Below are 21,563 nucleotides of genomic sequence, written 5' to 3' on the forward strand. Positions count from 1 at the left end.
TCAACCAGAGAATTGCCTCCCTCCCAGTGCCAGAGAGCACATAATTTCTTTACCTGCTAATATTCTTTGCCACTAATCCTCGGAGCGTCTGTCCAGACAAGCAGGCATTACACATTCCACTGGCAGGAGGAGAATAAATACTCAACTTGTCTGGGCTGACCCAAGCTGGGAGAGGGGAAGGCAGCAAAATTTCACAATTGCTGGGAGATACTGGGAGAAATGGGGATGGGGTTCTGCCTGGTGTGGTTTCTGGTTGTGGAAAAAGCTGTGAAAATCACATTTTCCTGCTTTTTTTCTGTGCTTTGGTATCTCCTAGGAGGGAGCAGCCCAACCTGTCATGGCAATTAGGCTGCGAAAGGTCAAGGATTTTTAATAACTCAACCCTGTTTGGGAGCTGCTTATTACAGCTTGGTTCCACTCAATTATTAGTAATGAGGAAAACACAAGCTCGTTCTCCCAGGAACTCCAGGAGGGATGGAGGCACTGAGAGAGGAATTCAACCCTTCAAACTCAACCTGAGCCTCAGGGTCACAGATCCGCCGCCAGAGCAGAAACAGATGCTGAGCAAAGCCAGAATCAGACTTAATAAAAAAGAAATAAAACCCTCAGGACCTGCTGACCCTCCAGCAGGTGGTTACAGGCTGCAGACAGAGGCAGCCTGGGTTCACAGCCAGCAGCCAAAGCCATCAGGGGAATCACCCACCTGAGGGGGAGAGCTGGAGTTGATGGTGTCCTTCGGGGGGCTCAGGGATGGTGCTTCTCCCTGGAAGCCACTGCTGTTCTGGGGCTGGCAGAGCTTCCTGGAAAACACAAAAATCAAGGGTTAGTCACAGCCTGGGACACTTCATGGGGCAAAGAGCCTTCCCTGGGCTCAAAGACATCACGAAATGACCTCTGATCTCTGATAAAATCCATAAAAACAACACTGACAAGTTGGGATTCTTTATATCTTCCTTGCTTTCTCGTGATTTTTGTGGCTCTCTGGCAACAACTCAGACCCACATGAGCTCCTGGACACATGGAAAGATTCCCTTTTGAGATTTCAACTTATTTTGCAACGATTTTACCTTTTTTTCTCTTAATCTGATGAGGTAAGAATTCAAATAAATTAATTCCAGCCTCGGAAACATAACTCACGTGGAGATCAGCAAAAGTGGCATTGAATTTTAAGGTGTAAAGGATATCATATATTATTCTTGCTGATTGAAATACAGCTCAGGAAGACATTAATTAAACAAATTTCTGCTGAGTTTTCGCTTTCTGAGACAACTCAGAAAGCCAAGCTCACCGAGAAGGGGCTGAAGCTCCAGCTCAGATGTTGAGGAATAAGTTCTCCCACTCATTAGCATCATTAAAATAAGATTTTATGGCAACAGCAGCCCTTTCAGCAGTGAACTCCTCTGGGTCCAGGAAAAGCAGGATTAGGACAGGAACCACTGAGGTATTATTGGTCCACCAGGATTTACATTTTGGGCTTCCCAAGAACACTTTCTGATTGCATCATGCAAAGCAGAGCAACCCTGGGCTGTGTTTGTGGCATTGGGTAAATAATAAAAATGTTCTGCAGCAACAAAAAGCACAGTTGGAATGATTTGAGTGCCTCAATTCCCCTCCAGATCTCAGAGTATTTTCCCAGCTTTGCCCAACAATTCTGACACCAGACTGCCACTCCATTAATCACCCAGAAAAAAAAAACTACTCTTGCATCAAGTTGCAGCTGACAAACTGAAAAAAAAACCAATAAAAAATTCAGGGTTAAAGGTTTTAATAAAGCAGCTCTGCAGTCAGTTTGTCAGGAGCTGCAGAGCCTGAATAACCCACCTTTAAATTCTTCCCCAAGAAACTGGAATCAGCGTGAAATATCCATCATATCCTTTAAACATTGGGGAGATTATCTGGGAGATAACGCCCAGGACTTGACAAGATTTGGCTTTTAACCTGAGCTTGAACCTTGGGCTGTGTTGCAGCAATATTTAGATGTTGCAGTGGCACCACTGCCTTTGTTTGATTTTATTCAGGACAACCACAGATCAACCCAGGAAAGGATTTGGGAAAATGGGAAAGGACACTGATATTGCCTGAATATCCCAGTGAAAGTGGTTTTTGGTGGGTTTGTTGTTTATCCTGAGCAACCCTGTCACACTTTTAATTGTTAATTGTGGATTTAAGGAGTCAGTGGAAGTGTTGAGTTAAACAGAGGAAAAAATTCTAGAGAATCCTGGAATGGTTTGGGTTGGAAAAACCTTGAAGCTCATCCAGGATGGGACAACTCTGACCAGCCAGGCTGCTCAGCGGTGACAAAACGATGGAAAACACAAAAAAAAAAGAGGAAAAACAACCTGGCCTGACCCAAACTGAGCTGCTTTAACCCCAGCCCAGCCCAACCCACCTCCAATACCTGCAGATATGTTAATTCCTGCAGCTGCTGAGGCACTCAGTGGTCACTGCAGACCCAGGAGGACTTGGAACAATCTTTTGGCTCCAGGCAGCGACAGCGACGTAAAACCAACGTCTGCTGCCTCCTGTGCCCTTTTTCTGTCCCTGTTTTTCTCCTGTCCTCAACCCCACATGCTTTTTTAATTTTTTTTTCCCCCATTTTGGGGCCTCATTACCTGCACTGGCTTTGTTTGTACAGTTGAATACATCCTTTCCAAGGTCTATTTTTAGACCCTCGCCCAAGCTGAATGCCACAGTTCTAGAAAAAGCAGTAAACATGGCTTTTCTACAGGGAGAAATTCACTTTGGGTTTGGTTTTTTTTTTGGTTGTTAAAAGCCATAAAGACTGCATGGCAGATGTAGTTTGACTTTTAATTGTAGTTTTGCATCAAGGCCATTTAAATGAGTTTTGATTTTCCTTGAGCACTCGGAGTGGAAGTTTTCTGTTGGTTTAAAAAAGTCTCATCTTCTAGTCAATTGTGCTTTTAAATCAACTTCAGCTTAACCAGAAGTGCAATAAAATAAAGCACAAGTAAATGTTCTGTCTGCACTGCAAAATCTCTACTGAGGCACCGAAAAATATCCACATTTGGAGCAGAATTCTGTAGAAAAATGGGGGATTTGGTATTTTTTCTTGCCAGCCAGAAGCTTCCAAACTTGGATTTTAAAACAACTGTATTAACTCTACCAGCTCTGCCTCCATCCAGGTTTTTCCTTTCATTATTTAAAGACAACCCAGGATGATCTGAAGGGTGAATCCACTTGGATATTCAAGTTCAGTCCAACCCTGCAGCTGCCTGGGTGATGGGAGAGCTTAAAATGATGCTAAAATAAATGAAATACTCAATTCACAGACCCTGATTTACAGCACCTCTCCTGGCCCAGCATTCCCAAGCTCTGGAGGGAATCAGAGGGAATAAAATAGATAATTACCTAACGAGGATCCTCTTCAACAGCTGCTGATCTCCTTCTGAGTAGCCAGGCCAGTCCTTCTGCACCTCCTTGTAGACACAATCTTTCAGGGTGAAAGTGCTGTCCTTGGCACTCAGATTTGCCACCTGGAACAGAAGGAATTTGGAAAAACCATCATTAGGGTTTGATTTTCTCCTTTACTCCACCAAACAAGAGTTAAGATGAGGGCAAAAATGTGAGCAGCTGTTAGTAGTGTTAGAGAACAAGGAGAGACTTTAATATTTCATTTCCTCATTATTAAGGTTATTTAATCAAACTGTGCCTTTCTCGCCTTGTCACTGCAATCACTCATCATGAGCTCCTAAAGCATACCCAGTTGAGTGGGGAAATAAATCATATCTAAGAAATGTGATTTATTTTATGATTATTCAGCTTGGGGAGTCCAACACCACTCGATGGAAACACCTGGAAATAAAGCCTAATGGGAACAGGCAGCTCACTTATCACACCTGTCCCACAGCCAAAAATGGGGCAGTTTGGGGCCAAAGAGGAACTCTTGGGGTGATAAATTGGGTTAACAATTGCCAGGAGATAATTTCTCACTCATGAGCCAAGAGAACAGGCAGAAAGTTGCTTTCTCAGGTAGCTGTGAGAAGAATGCCATGGGATCACCTGGATTTTGTGGAGAACTTTTCCAGGGCAGGGAAACCTGGGATTTGCAGCTTCAGAGCACTGTGGGGAGCTCAGCCTGACATTTTATCCAACCCTACAAAATCATGATTTCCCCCAAAAAACCCTGCGTGGTGCCTGGATGGAGAGGAAACCCTGATGGGATGGGCAGAGCTGGATTAGAATGGAAACAACCTGGGAGAGAGTTATCCCCCTTGGATCAATCTTTCCACAGCCTGGCTGAAAATCTGACTTTCTTGCTGCCTGAAAATCCGGAGTTGGCACAAAGCAAAACCCCAGAGAGGATTTCACAGAGAGAAAAACCTCTCTGGGGTGATCCAGGAGACATGGGATGGTTTGATTCCACCTAATTCCATGGGCAGGGAATTCCATTATCCCAGGACAGGGAATTCCACCATCCCAGGACAGGGAATTCCATTATCCCAGGACAGGGAATTCCACCATCCCAGGACAGGGAATTCCACCAGCCCAGGACAGGGAATTCCATTATCCCAGGACAGGGAATTCCATTATCCCAGGACAGGGAATTCCACCACCCCAGGACAGGGAATTCCACCATCCCAGGACAGGGAATTCCATTATCCCAGGACAGGGAATTCCACCATCCCAGGACAGGGAATTCCACCATCCCAGGACAGGGAATTCCACCATCCCAGGCTGCTCCAACCTGGCTTGGGACATTCCCAGGGATGGGGAATATTCTCTGGGCAACCTCATCTCGCAGAATTCCTAATTAAAATAAAGCTTTCTGTGTGTTTTTGAGAAGGGCTAAGGAGGCCCAGGTGCCAAATGCTTTGCCCAGAGGCAGCAGCTGCATCCCAAATTCCCTGCTGGAGTCCCTCAGAGTGGGGATTGCTACCCCTGGGAGTGGGAAATGCTTTTATTCAGGGCGTGGAGATGTGTTTGGGGATTACTGTTCTCCATTCAGGACGGGGCTGGGCTCAGGGGTTTCTATTATCCACGCAGCAGGAAAATGCCTCAAAAACAGGCAAAGGAATGGGAAGTCTTGAATGGACTGGAGATGCTGCTGATTCCTCTTTTTTTTTTTTCTTCAGGGAGATTACAAACTGATGTAAAAAATATTAAAAATCTAGGAATTTCGGAGCAAAAAGCTGCACAACCAACACGGCCAAAACTCTCCCGATAAGCGAAAAATAGAAAGTCCATTATCAGTTTACATGACAAACACTTTGTTTTTCCTTTCAGCCCTGTCAGCTTTCCAAAACCCTGTGCCAAAAAACCAGAATTTGAGCTGCGTTTTACATCGAGGTATCCCACTGAACACACCCAGGAGACAAAAGCAAAGCCAGCTTCTCCTTTACCTAAAAAAAAATTTAAAAAAAATCTCCCAGAATTTGGAGAAATTCCTGAAGCCTGGGAAGAACAACTCGCATTTTTTTTTTTTTTTCTCTGCACAGAGGCTGAGCCAGAGCTGCTACCTCCTTGTTTTGCTCGTGTGGGACTCTGCAAGCTCCACCCCAAGCCTCCCAAAAATAGAAACCTTGCAAAATTGAGGCAAAAAGGCCGCCAGGAACACGGAGTCCTGCGAGAGATGATGTGAGAGAGAGAGAGAGAGAGAGAGAGAGAGCACAATGAAACCCACACCTAGACGGATTTAGACGTGGAGCTTTAACACCACAGCCTGTAATTTTTAGCTTATCTTGTGTCTGCCTGTGGGATGGGAGCCCTGGGAGGGCTGAGAGGGATTAAGTTGATGAGCAGGAGGTTTGCAGCCAAATCAGCATTTAGCCAGGCCAGGGCTGGGGCAGAGCATCCAGCAAAAGTGATTGTCACAAATGGAGTTTGCTGCTCTGGAATTTGGGGAGAGCAGGGGAAAAATGCACCAAAAAAAAAAAAAATTGATGGGAAATTAAGGGTTTTTTGGGATTAAAATCGGAGTTGTGGCAGGTGGGTTTTTCAACTACCTGCCCTGAGCAAAATGAACTCCTGGAAAGTTATGGAAAAGAGTAAAAAAAAGGGAAAAAATAAGGAGTTTTTTCCAGAATATATTCCAATACATCAGAAGGCAGATGCAGCATTTAAATAAATAGCCACGGTGTGTTTAATAAAGCAATGAAGGTGTTTACTGCCAGGCCTAAAATGGCACCTTGAATGTGACTCAAAGTGCTAGGAACTGATTCAGCTTGGAGACAGCTTTCGCACTTGACATCCAAATAATGTGCTTGGCAAGGAGCTGCATGATCTTCACACCTAACCAGGGCCACTTCCAAGCAGGAAAGGCACAAAAAATACCAGGAGGGACATCTTTTCCTTCGTGTACAGAACTTGTACTGATACAGAGTGTTGCTGCTTTACGTGCAGGAGAATAAAATTGAGATTTTATGTATTTTTTGTAACCATACAACAGCAGGGAAGGCAAAAAAAAACCCAGAGGGGAGATCTTTTCCTCCATGTGCAAAATCTGTACCAATACAGAGTGTGGCTCCTGCATGTCCATGAGAATAAAATTGAGATTTACAGGTTATAACCAACCAACAGCAGGGAAGGCACCAAAAAACCCCAGAGGGGAGATCTTTTTCCTGGTGTTCAAAACTTGTACCAACACAGAGCATTGCTCCTTTACATCCAGGAGAATAAAATTGAGATTTACAGGTTATAACCATACAAAAAAAAAAAAGGGGAGATCTTTTTCCTGGTGTACAAAACTTGTACCAATACACAGCATTTCTCCTTTACATCCAGGAGAATAAAATCCAGATTTACAAGTTATAACCAAACAACAGCAGGAAAGGCACAAAATAAACCAGAGGGGAGATCTTTTGCTCCATGTACAAAATCTGTACCAATACAGAGCGTGGCTCCTTTACATCCAGGAGAATAAAATTGAGATTTACAGGTTATAACCATACAAAAAAAAGAGGGGAGATCTTTTCCTCCATGTACAAAACTTCTACCAACACACAGCATTGCTCCTGCATGTCCATGAGAATAAAATTGAGATTTACAGGTTATAACCATACAAAAAAAAAAGGGGAGATCTTTTTCCTGGTGTACAAAACCTGTATCAATACACAGCATTGCTCCTGCATGTCCATGAGAATAAAATCAAGATTTGCAGGTTACAACCAACCAACCTGTGGATCCTCTGTTAAGAGAATCCTCCCCATGACCAAGCAGAAGTGTCCCTCTGAAAGGGACTGATCTGGTGAGCCAAAACCATCCCAAATTTGGCTTCACCCCCCTCACCCAAGGCGTAGCCAGGGGAGGCTCCTGCTATCTCTGCAGCAGCACTGGGAGCTCAGAGCTGCATCCCCCACAGCCTCTGGAGTCACATTTTCAGCTGCAGCCTGCAGATAACAGCTTCCCCTGCCACCAGGGCAGCTCTGAGAAGACCTTTTTCCCCCTTTTACCTAAAAACCCGACAGTACAAACCTGCTGCAGAAGGTTATCCAGCAAATCCTTGTCCTGCTGAGAAAGTCCATCCTTCTGCAATCTGAGAATAAGTTCGGGTTTCTTATAAGGCTTTAGTGCCAGTAAGTGCACAACCCTATCTTTGAAGGGTCTCTGGGAAATCGCACTATTGCCTCTCTTTATTGCACTGGCAAGGTTGACGGGCGTTGGGCGCTTCCTGGAGGGAACAGCATCGGAAGCTCCTGGGGCAGGTTTACGCACCTGAACCTTTTTGCCTAAAAATGAGACGAGAATAGTGAACTGCAGGACCCTGCACAGGCTGGAGGGGGTCTGTCAGCCAGCCCTGGGATGTGGCACGAGGTGACAGGGAGGGACAAACACCGCCAGCACACCCCCTCGGCCCCGGAACGAGCAGCCCGTGAGGTTTTTTTATGGTTTGTGACAACTTTTAATGGGTAAACAGCAACACCAAGCTCTGGAAACCTGAGTGTTATTGGCCAGCAGTTTGTATAAAGCTCCCTTTGTCTGCCAGCTTTTCATTTATCCCAAGTGCACGGATTCCCCCGCGGTTAATCGAAGCGGTTCTGCCCTCCCTACGAGGAGAAAATTCTGCATTATTGTGTTGGGAGAGTGGAAATGCAGAGTGGAAAGAGCAGAACTGGTCAGCGAGAGGCTCCCCGCTGCTGAGCTCAGCAGAAACGCTCCTCCAGCAGATGTTTCTGCTTTTAGAACAATAGGAACTTTATGGGGTTGGGTCCACCTCCCTTCCCCCTCTGAAGGCCATGAATGGGGCTGACACTGGGCCATCAGCCTATTCATCAGGGTGCTGGGGGAATAACCCCTTCACTGCAGGGGAAGGACAATGCCAAGCTGGCTCTGAAGTGTATCTCAGCTCCATCCCCACGGTGGGTTTTGGACCCAAAAATTCATTTTTCCCCATTCGAACCCTCGTGCCATCACTGAGTGGAGCCCAAATCAGAAAATTGGGAATATTTCGAATACAGGAGCAGCTCCCACAGGCAGGTTCCTGCTACCAACAGCAAACCTGAAAATAAAATGTGTTGGTTCCAAGGTCTAACAACCTGGACATCCAATCAATAACTGCTAAAGCTGGAGAAAGTGACCTTCTGCTAGGACAAACAACATCCAGCCTGTGCTCTGAGCGTTGGGGAGGTTTTTATTCCAGCATGGCACTGCTCCACTGCTAGGAAGCCACGTTTTCAACTGAGTCATCTGAAGATACTGGGGATTGTCTGCACTGTTTGTTTTACTGAGCTGCACATTGCGTAACCCACATTTCCTGGCTCTTCATTACACACCACGGTGCTGGGAGAGGAAGCTCAACCCATCCTCAGCAGGGCTGAGGGAGGTAAATTCATCCACTGAGGTGGGCAAATTCTCACGTTAAAACATCCCACAAAATCCAGAGGTCAACTGGGTTTTGTTTCCAGAAATGGGACAGGAGAGGATTCGTCAGCTTTCTAGAGCTGCCTTAACTCTTGCCAGGTCAGGAACAGTGAAAACTGTTGGTCATGAACAGTGAAAACTGTTGGTCATGAACAGTGAAAACTGTTGGTCATGAACAGTGAAAACTGTTGGTCATGAACAGTGAAAACTGTTGGTCATGAACAGTGAAAACACCACGCTGGGAGGTTTCCACTGAAAGGCTGGAGCCAAAATGGGCAGGGAGAGGGGGAAGAAAAAACTAAATTAAGCCAGGACACAAAGGATTTTCAAATATTTAGCCACGTGCATGTGTGTGGATATATTCAGATGAATTTAGTGTGGCTCTAAGCACACATCCCCTGCAGCTTCACCTGCAGCTCTCTGTTTACATATCTATTTTTTCAACTGTCAGCTCACATCCCCAAGCCCTGCCGCTCTCCAATTTCAACATTTCGTATAAATTTTTCCACATCTGAGCTGCCTGGAATGATTCCACTGAAGTGCTGAGCTCTGTGTTCTCCTGGAAATGTGAGAGGAGGCAGCCCTGTCCCTCCAGCCCAGCCTGCAGGGAATCAGCTGATGCTGCTGGCACACCACGACCTGCAGATCCCACACGAGGATTGTCCTTCCAAGCCCTTCCTCCTTGGAGCAGAGCTCTCCTCCTTTACACTGATATTTCATCTAGGAGCACAAGCTCTGCCCCTCCTGCTCTGTCTCCATTTCGAGCCAGTAAAAGGTTTTGAGGAGTGGTTTTAATTTTTTAAAAAAAAAAATAAGTTTTGCTCCATTTTTCCGGGAAGCAAATGGTTTTGTCTTCTCCCTCAGCAGCTTTAACTTCAGGCACTTACTGTAATGTTCTCAAAGAGGAGCTAAACAAAATAATCTCCTGGTCTACAGGAAATCAATGCATTTCCTTCCTGATTACTATCTTGTTTCTCAGCTTTGAGCACTTGGCTGCTGTGACAACGAGTCAGGGTCAGCTCTGCGTTTTGCAACTCAAACCCTTCTCTCGTCACAGATCCTCTGAGAAGAGACTGGCTGCACATCACATGGGCTGCAGGAAAAGCAGCTGCCTCGGGGAGAAAAGAAGAAAAAAATGGTGAAATTCTGCGTTCTGGTTAGTGTTTGTGGCCCTGAATTTGTGCTCTGAGAGCTCCAAAGTGATCATGGACGCTTCCAGAGATGGGGAAAAAGTGAAGACAACACAACAGCTCCTAAACCAAACACCCATGAGAACTACCAGGAACTTTCCACACAACCAAGCCAACACTCCAGGATTTCCCTCCACAACCTGCTGAGCCCCAAAAGGAGTGGCAGAGCCCCAAAGTGAGTTGGCTGCTTACCTACATATCTCCCCCCAGGTTTGATGACGATGGCGCTGCGGCTGCGAGTTTCCTCCTCGGCCTGGGCCATGCTCTGCCTCGCCTTCTGGTAGGAATCGTCAGTAGCACACACGGTGATTTTATCCTGGATGCTCCCCAGGCAATCCAAATGGATGTTGCCATTGCTGCAAGGGAAATGTGATGGGTTAAAGGTACTCCTGGTGCTGTGAGGGGACGCTGGGGTGGCGCTGGGGACAGAGGTGGGTGATATGGGGACACACAGAGGAGCTGAGAGGGTGTTTTCCCCAAAAAAAAAACAAATGGAAAGAGTCTAAGAAGGAATAATGAGCATTTAGCTTGGTCAGGGAAGAGATGCTCCAGAAGAGAGGGTAAAAAACTGGGTTTTTCCCCAAAAAAACACATTGGAAAGAGTCTAAAAAGGAATAATGTGCATTTAGCTTGGTTAGGGAAGAGATGCTCCAAAAGAGAGGGTAGAAAACTGGGTTTTTCCCCAAAAAACACATTGGAAAGAGTCTAAAAAGGAATAAGGAAGAGATGCTCCGGAACTGAGGGTAAAAAACTGGGTTTCCCAAAAAAAACCCCACTTTGGAAAGAGTCTAAAAAGGAATAATGTGCATTTAGTTTGGTCAGGGAAGAGATGCTCTAGAAAAGAGGGTAAAAAACTGGGTTTTCCCAAAAAAACCACATTGGAAAGAGTCTAAAAAGCTGTGTTTTCCTTGGGCGTGGCACTCACCTGGACACATACTGCTGGATGCAGTCGAAGCTGCCCTGGGGGCTGTCCTTGCCGATGTTGGAGAGATAAAAGGTGAAGGTTCTCACTTCTGCAGGTCGGTCAGGCCTGGGGATGGCGATGTGCTGCTCGGGAGAGGGGAGGACATTGGTCACTTGGGTCACCTGGGGCACAACCCGACTGTCCTGAGGTGTTTTGCAGCCCAAAGGCAAGGAAAGCACCTGGGCTTTCCAGGTTATTCAAGTTATTTCTGCAGCCCAAATGCAAGGAAAGCACCTGGGCTGCTGCACAGAGAATTCAAGTTATTTTTGCAGCCCAAATGCAAGGAAAGCACCTGAGCTGCTGCACAGAGAATTCAAGTTATCCCCACTGTGTTCAGGGGGAAGGAAAGGTAACGAGAGAAGAAGAGAGAGAAGAAGAGAGAGAAGAAGAGAGAGAAGAAGAGAGAGAAGAAGAGAGAGGAGAAGAGAGAGGAGAAGAGAGAGGAGAAGAGAGAGGAGAAGAGAGAGGAGAAGAGAGAAGAGAGGAGAAGAGAGAGGAGAAGGAGAGGAAAAGAAAAAAAAAAAAGAAGAAGAGAGAGGAGAGAAGAAGAGAGAGAAGAAGAGAGAGGAGAGAAGAAGAGAGAGAAGAAGAGAGAGGAGAGAAGAAGAGAGAGAAGAAGAAAGAGAGAAGAAGAGAGAGAAGAAGAGAGAGAAGAAGAGAGAGAAGAAGAGAGAGAAGAAGAGAGAGAAGAAGAGAGAGAAGAAGAGAGAGAAGAAGAGAGAGAAGAAGAGAGAGAAGAAAGAGAGAAGAAAGAGAGAAGAAGAGAGAGAAGAAGAGAGAGAAGAAGAGAGAGAAGAAAGAGAGAAGAAAGAAGGAGAGAAGAAAGAAGGAGAGAAGAAAGAAGGAGAGAAGAAAGAAGGAGAGAAGAAAGAAGGAGAGAAGAAAGAAGGAGAGAAGAAAGAAGGAGAGAAGAAAGAAGGAGAGAAGAAGGAGAGAAGAAGAGAAGAGAGAGAAGAGAAAGCAGCTGAAGCTGGCTGTGGCTGTGACAGAACAGAGCCCACAACCACCCTTTTTCAGGAACCTGACCCAATTCCATCGATCCAGGCTCAAAACAGACTCACTCCCACCGTTAATATTCCATTTCAACCACTCCAGGCTCGTTTCTTTACAATTACTGATCCAGCACTAAACATAGCACAAGCCAGGTCACTAGGTAGCAACCTGCTCATTCTTTTTTAAGAAATTATAATTCCATAACGAGATTTCATGGCTCACAGTAGAGTGTGACGCTGGCTGCTAAATTAAATATTTAATCAAGCATTAAGTGTGCTCCACAGACAACTCCACAGCCAGCCTGCATTGTTTTTTATTTTTTTTTCAGCTCCCCTCTCTCTCCCTGCACAGCCATTCATTTTTCAAAAGGGAAAAAACTGTCTCTCCCCCTCTGCATTCAGGATCCAACCTAAATGCCAGTATCTGAGCTCTATTTCCCATCAATATTTGATAATTCAGATGGTTTCCAGAAGCAGGAGGAACACCAGCTCTCCCAGTTTATTTTAAGGCAGGCTTTACACCACATGGGTTTATATTTACCCAGATTGCCACATGGATGCAGAAAATCCAGCCTGCTGCCAGCAAACCAGCCCGTGGTGTCCACATGCAGCTGGGCTGGGCAAGGAGGGGATTTTGGGGAGGTTTCCTGCAGAGCTCAGATGTCTCCAGCAGCCTGGAAAACCCAGGGGTTTGTGTCCTTCTGCTCAACCACAGGGGTGTTCTTGGAGGCACTGAAAAGCTAGTGGAACTCAAACAGAGCTCCCTTCTTCTCAAAAACACAGATTTTTGCCTTGTTTTACCCAGGAAAATAAATTATCCACGGAATTTAGGTCTGAAAATGCTGGGAATAGATTTTTTGGGTGCTGCTGGACCCTAGCTGTGCACAGGAGGATAAATTATCCCCAAAATTCGGATCTGAAAATTCTGGGAGCAGATTTTTGGGTGCTGCTGGAACCCTTGTTTTACCCAGGAGGATAAATCATCCACAGAATTCAAGTCTGAAAATGCTGGGAGCAGATTTTTTGGGTGCTGCTGGAACCCTTGCTTTACCCAGAAGAATAAATTATCCCCAAAATTTGGGTCTGAAAATGCTGGGAGCAGATTTCTTGGGTGCTGCTGGACCCAGGAAGATGAATTATCCCCAAAATTTGGGTCTGAAAGTGCTGGGAGCAGATTTTTTGGGGTGCTGCTGGACCCTCCCTGAGCAGCTCCTTTATCTCCTCTGCCAAACATGGGCTGCAACCCTCGAGAATTTTTAATCTCTCCTGTCATCCTCTCTCCCCACCCAGGCAGGGGCAAGAAAATTCCCTTCTTTACCAGAAAAACTCAGAGTTGTGTAAGAAGCAGATTGGGGGGATTTTTGCAGCTGGAAATTTGGTGGGAATCTGGGGAAAAAAGGGAAAATCCAAAATGTTTTGTTTTCCGGGAGGATTAGCTGAGCTAGTTTGGAAATAAATTTGGAAATAGAATTCAAATTATATTTTGGAAAATAAAACCTGCAGGATGTCACCAAATCACACCTCCACATGCTGAAAGGACTTTTTTCTTGTTCCTCTTTACCACTGGAAAAAACAGTAAAAAAAAAACAGAAAAAACCCCAAAAAAACAACAACAACAACAACAAAAAACCCAAACAAACAAACAAACAAAAAAAATTGCTCCAAAAGCCCCAGTTTTGGATTTTTACAGGATTTTTGCCCCAATTTTGCATTTTCATAGGATTTTTGCCCCAATTTTGCATTTTCATAGGATTTTTGCCCCAATTTTGCATTTTCATAGGATTTTTGCCCCAATTTTGCATTTTCATAGGATTTTTGCCCCCATTTTGGATTTTCATGGGATTTTTGCCCCAATTTTGGATTTTCATGGGATTTTTGCCCCAATTTTGGATTTTTATAGGATTTTTGCCCCAATTTTGCATTTTTATAGGATTTTTGCCCCAATTTTGGATTTTTACAGGATTTTTGCCCCAATTTTGCATTTTCATAGGATTTTTGCCCCAATTTTGCATTTTCATAGGATTTTTGCCCCAATTTTTGATTTTCATAGGATTTTTGCCCCAATTTTGGATTTTTATAGGATTTTTGCCCCAATTTTTGATTTTCATAGGATTTTTGCCCCAATTTTGGATTTTTACAGGATTTTTGCCCCAATTTTGGATTTTTACAGGATTTTTGCCCCAATTTTGCATTTTTACAGGATTTTTGCCCCAATTTTGCATTTTTACAGGATTTTTGCCCCAATTTTGCATTTTTATAGGATTTTTTCTGCCTTTCCAGAGGCTGCAAATCGAGGCAAAGTCACTTTAGTACTGAAAAGTGTCTCATTGCAGCCCTGGCCGTTATCTAGGAATTATTTTTAGCAGAAAAACAGAAATTTTTCTCAAAGCACTGCTTTGAGGGAACCCTAATTTTGGTGTTGAGGGTATTTTGCATTTAAAAACAGCTCAGCCCAGCTGTGACTTCTGGTTTTCTTCTTTCAAGTAACACTCATCTGTGGACAGAGAGATTTCTATTCTCTTCTCTCTATTTAAATACCAAAACTCCCAGCTCAAAAAAAAATGAAATTTTTGACATGAAAAAAATTTAAATTTTCCCCCCAAAAAAATATGGGGGAAATGTTGTATTTTCCAATCACAAAAAAAAGATGTTTTGCTGCCAACGGTCGTGTTAAAAATGTGGGTTTGGCACCTGAAGGGTATTTTTTTGCTCCATTAATTTGGTTTTTTCTCTGCTCTCCTCACCCCACAAACACCTGCAAATTTCACCCTCTGGTTCTGCATGTCTTTTTTTACCAAAATAGCAGCTTTTTTGGTATTTCTAGCACAGTTCTGCATTTAATTTGCAATGCTGTGGTGCTGCAGGTCCTAAGTTCTAATTGATGTGCATATTGGAAAAACAGCAAAACTCTCAAAACTCCATAAAAATTTATAAAACCACCCAAAAAAATCCAGATTTTGAAGGAAAACTGACAGGCAGGTGCTGCTCCTGAGGAATATCCATTTTGGAGGAACATTCTGGTAAAAACAACCTGATTTTTACAACTGAAATTCTGATTATTACACAGAATAAAATCCATCAGGGAAATGCATTCCAAGGGGAAAAAAAATCCCAAAAATTTATTTTTTTAATGTGAGATTCAATCATGCAGGTTTTGTTCCTTAGCCCTGAACAGCTAAAATGTTTTATTTTGGGTTAAAATCACTGATTTCCTCCTTTCCTGGGTTTTTATTCCCAACAATTCCATTTCCTGGTTAATTCATGTCTTAAAACATGGAAGTTTTTTGGTTTTTTGGGTTTTTTGGGGTTTTTTTCTTTCCTGTGAGTTAGAAACTGAAAGTCTCCTTGACAATTTTCCATTAAATAACTCTGCAATAGGTGAAACCACATGGAAACAGGAATTTAAAAAACCTCCCAGAGTTTTTAAAAAAACTCAATTTTTAAAATTTTTTTTAAAAAACTCAATTTAAAAAGCAGCAGTTTGGTTGAAATTCTTATTTTTTTTTAAGTCCTGTTTGCCCCTAAATCACCCAGTGGAGTTTTTCCCCTCCTGAGAGGAGAATGTTGGCAGAGAAAATTCCCAAATTAAAACCTCACAGTGCTGCTTTAAATCGCCCTGACACTCGGGCTGGGAGCAAAATTCCCACCCTACAAATTTAATGGGATTCTCCACGGCTGGTTTTGGGGAATTTTGGGGTTTTGGGATTGTCCAGAGCTGCATTTTGGGGAATTTTGGGGTTTTGGGATTCTCCACGGCTGTGTTTTTGGGAATTTTGGGATTTTGGGATTCTCTACAGCTGTGTTTTTGGGAATTTTGGGATTTTGGGATTGTCTACAGCTGCATTTTTGGGAATTTTGGGATTTTGGGATTCTCCAGAGCTGCGTTTTTGGGAATTTTGGGATTTTGGGATTCTCCACAGCTGCACTTTTGGGAATTTTGGGATTCTCCACGGCTGCGTTTTCAGGAATTTTGGGATTTTGGGACTCTCCTCAGCTGCGTTTTTGGGAATTTCAGGATTCTGGGATTCTCCACAGCTGCATTTTTTGGGAATTTTGGGATTTTGGGATTCTCCACAGCTGCATTTTTTGAATTTTGGGATTCTCCATAGCTGGTTTTTGGGAATTTCAGGATTCTGGGATTCCCCACAGCTGCAGTTTTGGGAATTTTGGGATTCTCCACAGTTGTGTTTTTGGGAAATTTGGGAATTTTTGGATTCTCCACAGCTGCATTTTTGGGATTTTGGGGTTTTGGGATTCTCCACAGCTGCATTTTTTGGAATTCTGGGATTCTCCACAGCTTCATTTTTGGGAATTCTGAGATTCTGGGATTCTCCACAGCTGCGTTTTTCAGGAATTTTGGGATTTTGGGATTCTCCACAGCCACATTTTTGGGAATCTTGGGATTTTGGGATTCTCTACAGCTGCAGTTTTGGGAATTTTGGGATTCTCCACAGCTGCATTTTTGGGAATTCTGAGATTCTGGGATTCTCTACAGCTGCAGTTTTGGGAATTCTGGGATTCTCCACAGCTGTGTTTTTGGGAATTTTGGGATCGTCCACAACTGCATTTTTGGGGATTTTGGGATTCTGGGATTCTCCACAGCTGCATTGTTGGGAATTTTGGGATTCTCCGCAGCTGCATTTTTGGGATTTTGGGATTCTTTGCAGCTGCATTTTGGGAATTCTGGGATTCTCCTCATTTTTTGGGAAGCAACCCAGGAATGCACCAAACCAGTGAACTGAGGAAGAACGGAAACAACAATTTAAAAAAACCAAAGCAGGTTAACCAACACCCTTCACCATCCTCACCCTGCTCTGAGAGAATCCCAAATTCCCAGAATGACCCCAAGGGCTGCAGAATCCCTGGGAAGCACCTGAAACCCCAAAAAGCAGGAAAATCCCAAAAGAGCAGCCAGCAGAGTTTTTCCTTTCCTTTCCTTTTTCCTTTCTCCTTTCCTTTCCTTTTTCCTTTCCTTTTTCCTTTCCTTTCCCCTTTCCTTTCCTTTTCTTTTTCCTTTCCTTTTTCCTTTCCTTTTTCCTTTCCTTTCCCCTTTCCTTTCCTTTCCTTTTTCCTTTCCTTTTTCCTTTTTCCTTTCCTTTCCTTTTTCCTTTCCTTTTTCCTTTCCTTTCCCCTTTCCTTTCCTTTTTCCTTTTTCCTTTCCTTTTCTTTTTCCTTTCCTTTCCTTTTTCCTTTTCTTTTTCCTTTCCTTTCCTTTCCCCTTCCCTTCCCTTCCCTCCCTGCAGCAGAAGGTCCCCAGCTGGCAGCTGATGTCCCCAGGGTGTCACCAGAGGGACAAAGAGCTCTCTCTGCTCTCCACCTTGGTCACTCATTAACCTGCCAGGAGGTCACTTTGCTGTCCCACTGTCCTGCCTGCTGTCCCTGTGCTCCTGGGGACACTGCAGGGGACAGAGGTGTCACCACACTGTCCTGCCTGCTGTCCCTCTCCTCATGGGGACACTGCAGGGGACAGAGGTGTCACCAGAGCTGTCCTGCCTGCTGTCCCTGTGCTCCTGGGGACACTGCAGGGGACAGAGGTGCTGTCACACTGTCACACTGTCACACTGTCACACTGTCCTGCCTGCTGTCCCTGTGCTCCTGGGGACACTGCAGGGGACAGAGGTGCTGTCACACTGTCACACTGTCACACTGTCCTGCCTGCTGTCCCTGTGCCCATGGGGACACTGCAGGGGACAGAGGTGCTGTCACACTGTCACACTGTCCTGCCTGCTGTCCCTGTGCCCATGGGGACACTGCAGGGGACAGAGGTGCTGTCACACTGTCACACTGTCACACTGTCCTGCCTGCTGTCCCTCTGCTCCTGGGGACACTGCAGTGTCACCCGAGCTGGCACTGCAGGGGTTAAATGCCATTGATACTTTCATTTTTTTAGTGATTTTTAGGCCATTATTAAAGGTTGTAATTGAGTTATTATCGATTATTATAAGTGAATTTAAATTATTAAAATGATTTTTAAAGTAGTGAAATGACGTTGAATGTTAAAATGAAATGGTATTTTAAATTGTTAAAATAATTTAGAAAACATTAAAATAAAAATGGTAATTATATTATTAAAATAACTTCAGAAATATTCAAATACTTTGAAAATATTAAAATAAAAATGGCAATTAAATGATTAAAACAAGTTTAGAAATATTCAAATACTTTTAAAATATTAAAATAAAAATGGCAATTAAATGATTAAAATAAGTTTAGAAATATTAAAATCCTTTTTAAAATACTAAAATAAAAATGGTAATTAAATTATTAAAATAAGTTTAGAAATATTAGAATAATTTTTAAAATATTAAACTAAAATGGTAATTAAAATTATTAAAATAGGCTTTAAAATATTAAAATCATTTAAAAATATTAAAATGAAATATTAATATTAAAATGAAAAGAGGTATTAATAAATAATAACATAAAATATAAATACATATATAAAATAATATATAAATAATTAAAATTCATAATTAAAAATAATTTGATTTTTTTTACCAGGAGCAACCACAGCATTGGAAAATATTCTTTATATAATAAATATATCCTCATATATCCTATATAAATATAATAATAATATAATGAATAATAATATAAATATAATAATATAAATAATATAATATAAATATATCCTACATTAAATATATCCTATTAATTATAGGATAACTATCCTAAGGAACTGCATGATTTTAAATGAATATTTTTGTGATTCTCTTCCACATCAAATCCATCTGGAAACCTCATGAGCAAAGAAAAGGAAAATTAGAGAATTTTAAATTAATATTTTTTGTGAATTCTCTTTCCTACCAGATCCATGTGAAATCCTCATGAGCAAAGAGAGGAAAATAGAGAATTTTAAATGAATATTTTTGTGAATTCTCTTCCCTATCACATCCATGTGAAATCCCCATCAGCAAACAGAAGGAAAATAGAGAATTTTAAATGAATATTTTTGTGATTCTCTTCCCTATCAAATCCAGGTGAAACCCCCATCAGCAAAGAGAAAGAAAATAGAGAATTTTAAACTATTCTGATTCCTTTTCCTGCATTTCCCTCAAGGAAAAGCACTGAGAGGAGAAATTCCCAAAACCTGAGCGGCTCCACAGGGAAATCCAGGTGCAGATTTTGCATCCAAAAAGAAAAATTCCCACTTTTTAGCTTCTTTATTCCACACAAAACTCATCAAATAAATCAAATTTCCCTCCTGATTTCTGACTCTACCCAAACCAGCTGAGATGTTGATCTTTTCCCACTGAGTTTATGGGAAGTTGAGCTCTAAACTGAATTAAAAAAGCTGGAAATTGCTCTTTTCTTTATTTCCCAGCACAGGCAGAGTTTGTGTTTTTCTCCTGAACTTACAAAAACAATCATCTCTTTCCTGCTGCATTTTCTGGGAGTTGTTGGTGAGAATAATGGCAGAAAATAGGATGTGGGGAAGGACTGAGTGGTGGATTTAATAGCTTTTTAAAGTTTTAATGTGCCAGTGCATTAAAAAAATAAATATATATATATATATATATATATACATATTTATACATAAATATAAAAATATATTTATATACATATATATATATATGTATATATTATGTATTGTAACATACATAATATATATAATATCTATTTATATATAAATCTAAAAATATTTATATACATATATAAAATATATATAATATATATATATATAATATATATAAATAAAAATACATGTATATATCAGAAGTTATTCATGAGTTCAGCTTGTTGCAAAAAAATTTTAAAAATAAAAAATTTTTTAAAAAATTAAATAAATTTTAAAAATTTAAAAAGTTAAATTCCCTTCTTTATGCAAAAACCTGAAGTTAAACACAGGCTTTTTAGAAATATATATATATATATATATTCAGAAATACATATATATATATACATATATAGATAGATAGATATAGATATATATATATATATCTCAAGCAGAAGTTATTAATGAGTTCAGCTTGTGGCAAAAAAAAAAAATTAAAATTTTAAAAATTTTTAAAATTTTAAAATTAAAAAGTTTAATTCCCTTCTTTATGCAAAAACCTGAAGGTAAACACAGGCTTTTAGAAATATATATATAAAATATATATATAAAATATATATATAAAATATATAATATATATATAAAAATATATAAAATATATACATAATATATATACAAACTCAGGAAAGGATTTTCCAGGATCAACTCACCCCTTGGCTCCCTTGAAACTGGATGACAGGTTTGGAGGTCACAGCATCCTAAAAAAAATAAGAGAAAAAACCCAAAATTATCTCAGAGAAATTCAAAGTTCCAAAGTTCACCACCAGGATGTATCCAGCTGGATTTTTCACCTCGATTTTTTTACTTTTTTTTTTTTTTTTTAAAGGGGAAAGAAATAGTTTTTTATTCTAGATTCGGAATGAATTTATTTGTTCTAAATTCTGAATATTTTTATTCAGGGAAATATGTATTTCAAGCAAGGAAACAAACATAAAAAATAATCTTGAAAGGATGATTTGTGGCCAGAAAAGGGATAAATGAAGGGTCAGGAGAGGAGTTTCTCCCAACTCCTCCACCACATTTTGGGCACATTTTGTAAGTTTGTAAACCCAAAAATCACCTCAGAGAAATTCAAAGTTCCAAAGTTCACCACCAGGATGTATCCAGCTGGATTTTTCACCTCGATTTTAGAAGAATTTAGAAGAATTGAGAAGAATTTTTTAGAAGAATTGAGAAGAAATTTTTAGAAGAATTTTTAAGAATTTTTAGAAGAATTTTTAGAAGAATTTTTAGAAGAATTTTTAAGAATTTTTAGAAGAATTTTTAAGAATTTTTAGAAGAATTTTAAAAAGAATTTTTAGAAGAATTTTTAGAAGAATTTTTAAAAAGAATTTAGAAGATTTTAGAAGATTTTAAAAAGAATTTTTAGAAGAATTTTTAGAAGAGAATTTTAAAGAATTTTTAGAAGAATTTTAGAATTTTTAGAAGAATTTTTAGAAGAATTTTTAGAAGAATTTTTAGAAGAATTTTTAGAAGAATTTTAGAAGAATTTTGAAGAATTTTAGAAGAATTTTTGAAGAATTTTTAGAAGAATTTTTAGAAGAATTTAGAAGAATTTTTAGAAGAATTTTTAGAAGAATTTTTAGAAGAATTTTAAAGAATTTTTAGAAGAATTTTTAAGAATTTTTAGAAGAATTTTTAAGAATTTTTAGAAGAATTTTTAAGAATTTTTAGAAGAATTTTTAAGAATTTTTAGAAGAATTGAGAAGAATTTTTTAGAAGAACTTAGAAGATTTTAGAAGATTTTAGAAATTGGTTAAAAGTGTCATTTAGAAGTGAAAAAGTTCCCATTTCCATGGGAAAACCAGCAGGAATTTGGGAGATAAAACCCAAAGGGTGACTTATTTGTGTCACCCAATTTCCAATGGATTAGAGAAACAGATATTTAGATTTAAGCAGAGAAACAGATATTTAGATTTGAGAAGAGAAACAGATATTTAGATTTAAGAAGAGAAACACATATTTAGATTTGAGTTAAATGACTTGAAACTTATTCAGTTTATAATTTCTCATAAAACTTTTCCAGCACGAGTGAAGCACCTCAA

General features: G+C 40.9%; 1 protein-coding gene across 3 annotated transcripts in view; it reads right to left on the minus strand.

Annotated features, from left to right (window-relative positions):
* Nucleotides 1–21,563, minus strand: part of ELL (elongation factor for RNA polymerase II) — a 68,319-nt gene that overhangs the window by 15,666 nt on the left and 31,090 nt on the right. For all 3 annotated transcript variants that reach the window (XM_085040317.1, XM_085040316.1, XM_085040318.1), the window contains exons 2-7: nucleotides 20,169–20,216; nucleotides 10,933–11,054; nucleotides 10,200–10,363; nucleotides 7,432–7,685; nucleotides 3,370–3,494; nucleotides 704–800 (exon numbers count right to left, since the gene is read on the minus strand). In XM_085040317.1, the coding sequence (XP_084896443.1) occupies nucleotides 704–800; nucleotides 3,370–3,494; nucleotides 7,432–7,685; nucleotides 10,200–10,363; nucleotides 10,933–11,054; nucleotides 20,169–20,216 (810 nt within the window). The remainder of the gene's footprint in view (nucleotides 1–703; nucleotides 801–3,369; nucleotides 3,495–7,431; nucleotides 7,686–10,199; nucleotides 10,364–10,932; nucleotides 11,055–20,168; nucleotides 20,217–21,563) is intronic.

Source organism: Lichenostomus cassidix, chromosome 28 (assembly GCF_008360975.1).
Source record: "Lichenostomus cassidix isolate B80296 chromosome 28, HeHo_3.0, whole genome shotgun sequence".
Lineage (NCBI taxonomy): Eukaryota > Metazoa > Chordata > Aves > Passeriformes > Meliphagidae > Lichenostomus > Lichenostomus cassidix.